General features: G+C 31.9%; 1 protein-coding gene across 1 annotated transcript; it reads right to left on the bottom strand.

Annotated features, from left to right (window-relative positions):
- Window positions 1–892: 892 nt before the first annotated feature.
- On the bottom strand, window positions 893–3,843 carry LOC143616768 (putative trehalose-phosphate phosphatase D). Its single transcript, XM_077089505.1, has 10 exons — window positions 3,113–3,843; window positions 2,598–2,738; window positions 2,401–2,472; window positions 2,215–2,301; window positions 2,049–2,105; window positions 1,857–1,958; window positions 1,620–1,767; window positions 1,460–1,530; window positions 1,263–1,355; window positions 893–1,161 (listed from the first exon to the last, which is right to left on the bottom strand). Exons 1-10 carry the CDS (start codon window positions 3,374–3,376, stop codon window positions 1,099–1,101), a joined length of 1,098 nt encoding a protein of 365 aa, XP_076945620.1. The 5' UTR covers window positions 3,377–3,843; the 3' UTR covers window positions 893–1,098.
- Between the last annotated feature and the right edge of the window lie 2,369 nt (window positions 3,844–6,212).

Below are 6,212 nucleotides of genomic sequence, written 5' to 3'. Positions count from 1 at the left end.
GTGATAAGATATGATAAGATGAGATGGTCATACCATTTGTGGTATTTATAGCCGAAGGTAGGTTTCCAAGGAGGTATGGCCGGCTGCAACAGTGTTCCTGTTCCACCAACAGTAGCCTACGCACGTGCCCTGCTGGTAGTTGGTGGGTAGGTAGCGGCTGATAGCGACCAGTCCTGCTGTATACTATTCCTTTTCCACCAACTGCCAGCTACGCACGTGGTATGACAAGAGTTTGTGAGTAGGCAGCGGCTAATAGTGACATACAGTGTAGGAGCATGCTGCTCGCCATACTGTTGTCTATAAGCTGTCGTATCTTTAGTCAGATCTTTTTCCCATACCTCGTCAGGTACAGTACAGAAGATCTTCCCGTATCGTACGGACTGGCTTATTTGGGCGGGAGTATTCCCCCTCCCGCCCTTGTGCGGGATTGTTCCCGGCTTCGCTCATTCCTTCAGGTGACACTGAACGATTGAGAGCTAAGTGCCTTGTGCGTGTAGCCTTGCTGCGCGGGTGACCTTCCCTGATGGCTTGTATCCGAGGCTGCGGGGACAGGCGGAGTCCTTCACCATTGGGAGGCATTTCCTGCGGGACCAGCTTGCGTACTGCGCGTAAGGACGTCACGTCTCTGAGCATGGTTGGTCCTGCGGATCCAGTTGGTTTCTACGCAGACGTCCCTGTTTGAGGTGAGTCTTGCGGGTCCAACTGGGCTCTGCTGGGACCTACCTCTTCAACTGATTATCTATAATCTAACATAATTATTTTCTCACCAATAATCTTCCATAAATTGATAATATCATATAATATATTTCACAAACAATGAGAATTTAAATAATAAAACATAAGATTTGAAATAAGAAATAAAACACGTGACACATATGAAATTTTCTCATACATGACATGCTACAAATTAAGGTACGTTCATCTTGATCATATAATCACAAAGTGACATTATTTACAAGGTTGTTGGTTGGTTTCTATAAATCTATTAATCCAAACACAAACACGAAAACGACTTCATAAACATCATCCCACACTTCTTCAAAACTTCTTGGCGGGAAGTGCGTCATTTTCTTTTTCTTCATTCGGCATCTATACTTGCTAATGATTATTGCGCATAGTCGATCGCTTCCATGTTACTAATCGTTGAAGAAAGTGCATGACCTATCAAATTGAAAATAAAAATAAATAAATAAATAAATAAGTGAAATTTGTAACCGTCAATTGTTAGATTTTCTTAGCAATGTTGATTAAACTAAACGTACCTCGGATGGTTCTTGTAAAGAATAAACAGCATCGGTTTCTTTTGGTACTTTTGACACCAGGATACCGAATCCTTGTCCTCGTTCTTGAAGCACCTATTTAAAGTCACAACGAATATTGTTTTCGAATTAGAATGATTGAAAAATTAGACTTTATATAACAATTAAAATATTATATATTTCAAAATAGATATAATTACCCTAAATGCGTCTTCGTCTGTTTTATCATCTCCAATATAAACAGGTAAGACATCTTTTGAATTTGCATAACCTATATCGCAAAACGAAAACAAGAACAATTAGCATGCTATTCTACTTCTTTAACATAATCGCAGCTTAAAAGAGAGAACTTTTGGGTACCTAAGGATTCCATCAAGAACTCGATGGCGTTGCCTTTGTCCCACTTAATAGTCGGTCTAATCTCAAGAACCTTTCGTCCTTGAGTCAGTTTAAGCTTCGGGTAGTCCTTGAGAACGGATTTAACTATCTTTGCCAAATCATTCCAGCTCTATACACAATTAAAAAAAATTATTAGCTTTATGGTTTTAACATATGATTTTAAATAACTAAATGAATATATTAAGCCAGACAATATACCTCTTCTTCAACACATCTAAAATGTACCGATAAGCAAAACTTGTTGTCCTCCACGTTGGCACCAAGTATACCCTTCGTTTTTTCCAACAAGATTTTATAAACCTGAAAAACATAACATATTATTTTTTTGAACATCATTAATTCTTTTTCAAACTTTAGAAAAATAATAACAAACATAAAAAAAAAGGTTACCTCAGTCATCATCGGTAAAAATTCTTTGGCCGGTTGGCAAAGTACATTTTGATTTCCCTAAAAAAATATTTAAAAAATATGATGAATAAATGCCAATATAATTTTTTGATTACATTTACCAAATATAAAATAAATCATATTTCAAAAAATATAATTTTATTTGTACCTTATGTTTGCGAGACGATGGCCCCTTGATATCCATACCATGACTCCCCGCATAGTATAACTCTGATAATCTTACAAAATTATAAACCTGAAACGAAAATAAAGATCGTCATTTAAAAAAATATGTATTATGCGCCGACAGGTTTAACCTGAACACCACACAAATAAAGAAGAAAAAATAATGTACCTTAGCTCTACACCGTCCACTAACTATTGCTGTTGGAAAATATTTTGCAACATTCTTGACTGCTTCTCTCATCTATAGCCACCATTTATTTAAAAACATTTAGAGATAGAAAGACACAAATTTCATATAATACCTATACATACATGTAGACATATATATATATATATATATAGAGAGAGAGAGAGAAGAATAATAACCTCAGGAGCCATATATGCTTGATCAGGATTTTCAACAATGGGAGATAAAGTCCCATCATAATCAAGAAATATCACAACTTGTTTCATTTTTGCAGCACTCATTATCTCTTCAAACATACCCAACGCTGATGGATGTTTCATCTATTTCAAATCAAATCATCAAAATCAACTCAATAATAATAATAATAATAATAATAATAATAATAATAATTTTTTTAATAGCATTTTTGTTTTCTTGTCACCGTGAAATTTAAACTCTCACAATTTAGAAAGACAGAGTCAAATAATAATAATAATAAATAGTAGTAATAGTAGCAGTAATAGTAATAATAATAATAATAATAATAATAATAATAATAATAATAATATTTTTTTAACAGAGTTATTAGTTTTCTTGTCACCGGCGGGTTTAAACCCTTTAAAAAGACAAAGTCTAATAATAATAACAATAATAATAATAATAATAATAATAATTAGAAAACAGGGGATTTTGAAAATCAATAACAATTACTCACAATCCAAGCTCTCTTCTCTTCACTATTCTCGGACACGCTCCGGGTCGGAGAAGAAGCCCGCATAGCATCAACCCACGCATTCTTGTTCCCGATTCCACCTCGGGCGGTTTCAATACTCTTTGGAAACTTGTTTCTTGAAAACAGAGTAATGTTATTGAAATTGGAGGAAACAGATGATGAAAAATGGGGTGAATTGTTAACCGAAGTGATCGCCATTGCGATAGCGGATTGGGTATCAGAAACAACCGCATTCGGGTTCGCCATTGAATTGAATTTGGTTTGAATTCTTTGATGAATTGGAAACAGGGGATTTATAGAAAGAAAGAAAGAAACAGGGGAATGCACACGCAATTGACAAGGTGAAGAGTTAAGGAAGTTGATGTGGAATTTATAAGAAGTGAATGATAATAATATAGAGGAAGCATCCCTTTAGCTTTTTGTATATTGCATAGGTTTAATTTTTATTTATTTTATTTTTTATTAATTTAAGTATAATCAATGGGAATTTAGAACAAGGTTTATTGGATTCTCTAGCTTTTTATATTCCGGAATATTTGTTTCATTTTTATTTATTTTTAGTTGGTATTTGTTTATAGTTGGTGTTTGTTAAATAGACTATAGCATAGGTGTGCTTGAGGATGTTTAAAAAAAGCTTTGGCTCTTTTGAAATAAATGTTAAATAAAATTGTTTGTTTGTGAATGAGTCAAGCTCGAGCTGATATGAGTCGATGAACATGTTTTATTTCGGTTAGTAGGTATAAACCGAACTATGATAAATATTGTATATTTTGTTGTGTAGTCAAGGTATTGCCAAAATTGGAGTTATGAAACCTAAAGATTTGATTTCGTTATCACCCTTGACTTGACTAAGGGGGGATGCTCGGTTTGTAATCTCTCACCTATAACACATGAATTTAAGGCGTTTATAAGTCGTCTTTCAATGTTATAATATGTGATTTGTGGAATGGTTTAGGTTCCATGTGAAATCATGTTACACACTTTGTTGGATGCTATGGATTCTTGGCTAAACAAGTTAGTTTAGAGGGAAATTGAATATCTTGGTTTTTTTATGATGTAATTGGGTTTATAACATCTCTTTTGGTACAAGAAAGTTATTGACTTTGACTATCAATGATGGTTCTTGTGAAAAGCATGTGTGGGTGTTAAAATTTGCTAAAATTTGACTTATATAGGTTGAAAGTGGGAGGTTTATGTTTGGTGTAGTTTAAACCATTGTAGTAAAAAAAAAGGGTACTTAATTGATCATAGAGACTATCATATGTGAATTTTAGGTTTAAGGAAGCATGGATGGGTGGATTGAGAACTTTTCTATTCTTAAGGTAATGTGAGGTTTATAGTTGATAAACTTCACATGCTTGTCTTAACAAGTTTTTAGAAAAAGCTAGGAAAAATATATATTAACCACTCCGCCTAGGAAACTTTTAGTTTATTGTTTCGACCAACTATCCACAAAAAAGTGAAATGTGAAATCAAGAAAAAAAATAAACCCGTCTTCAAACCGATGGCCTTGAAAATAGCCTCATTATAAGCTTTTCAGATCATCCATCAGTACGTAAAAATAATACCTTTGTTTTTTTCTTTTAGAAAGCTTAAGAGAATCTAACCATGTTGTCATATTTTCTGGCTTTAATAGTAAGGGGCTATCAATATCTTGCCAACACATAATCGATCTCCAAGCACGATAATCGATATGACAATTAGCAAATAAGTGCTCTACGGTTTCTAACTCATTCGCACAAAAAGGACACGTAATAAAAGGTATATCTAATTTGGAATATAACCTATAAGTCATTTGAATTACTAAATGAACATGTGAGGATTTGACTTAAAAGAGTTTGCCAAACCACAAAGGGAATTCAAGATCTAGAAAGTCTTTTGGAAATGTGACTAAATCTTAACCTATTAAGAAAGCATATGCTTACATATTGTGTATTGAAAATTACTTGATTTATTGTTGTGTTATATCCGCGTCATATTGCCGTGTATCCATGTCATGTGTTTACTACTATTTTCATTTTATTATGTATAGATATAGAGATTTTATACATTTGAATCTAAAATCCCTTTGGATATTAGGTACTATATCTATAATATATATAAACGAATACATAAAAATCTTACGTGTCGCGATGTGGTCGCTCCCCCTTTTTTTGGAGTCACTAGATTTGCTTGATTTTTAAATGGAGGATTCTCATGCGTTTGACCCGAATTCATGGGTATGGGTCTTACCAAACCCAGATATTCTTTAAACTGGTTATAATATCTCATTAAATTAAAAATTATTCTCACCAATTTATTGATGTAAAAATCCTATAAAATAGGATATAATAAAAATTAATATCTTATTTATTTTAAAAAAGATATATATATTATTTAAATTAAAAAACCAATTTGATAGTAAAAAAAATAAACGGGTATTGGGTCTCATCAAACCATAAGTATATTATTAACTTTCATAAATATTATTTATAATTAAAAAACCAATTTTATAGTAAAAAATAAACGGGTTTTGGGTCTCATCAAAACCATATAGCTTTTAAACCGGGATATAATATCTCATTTATTTGTGAAACAATTTATTATCAAACCATAAGTATATTATTAACTTTCATACAATAAAAAAATATAAATTCAAAAAATAAATAAATATTAGAACAAACAATATAAAACAACCCCCGTAATACGTGGGATAAAACTAGTATTATCATAATTATTATTGAACTATCTAAATATACTATTAAAGCGAGATAATTTTTCCATATAACATCATTTTAAGGCCCCCACATAGGAATATATATAGATATTATGTGAGCAGTTTCCTATTTTATAAAGCAATCAATTATTTTATATTTGAAAATCCCAATAAATAAGTTATAGAAATATTCTAGTTGAATAAATATATATATATACAATCTCGTTAAATATCATATTATTGGGTTACTAGTTTTTATCCCGGTTATTTTATATTGTTTGTTTTAATAATTATTTATTTTTTGAATTTATGTTTTTTATTGTATCAAAGTTAATAATATACTTATGGTTTGATGATAAATTGTTTCACATGAGATGTTATAACCCG

Source organism: Bidens hawaiensis, unplaced genomic scaffold (assembly GCF_021521415.1).
Source record: "Bidens hawaiensis isolate Kalapana, Puna unplaced genomic scaffold, B.hawaiensis_p1.1 tig00049673_1, whole genome shotgun sequence".
In the NCBI taxonomy this organism is placed as follows: Eukaryota; Viridiplantae; Streptophyta; class Magnoliopsida; order Asterales; family Asteraceae; genus Bidens; species Bidens hawaiensis.
This window is presented reverse-complemented; position numbering and strand designations above follow the sequence as displayed.

What these genes read in the sequence shown, in the direction of transcription:
- LOC143616768 (XM_077089505.1), bottom strand. Translation starts at nt 3,376, where the DNA reads ATGGCGAACCCGAATGCGGTTGTTTCTGATACCCAATCCGCTATCGCA. An exon ending in TTTTACCGATGATGACTGAG is followed by an intron (nt 1,959 to 2,048) that starts GTAACCTTTTTT and finishes TATGTTTTTCAG; the next exon opens with GTTTATAAAATCTTGTTGGA. An exon ending in CTTTACAAGAACCATCCGAG is followed by an intron (nt 1,162 to 1,262) that starts GTACGTTTAGTT and finishes TCAATTTGATAG; the next exon opens with GTCATGCACTTTCTTCAACG.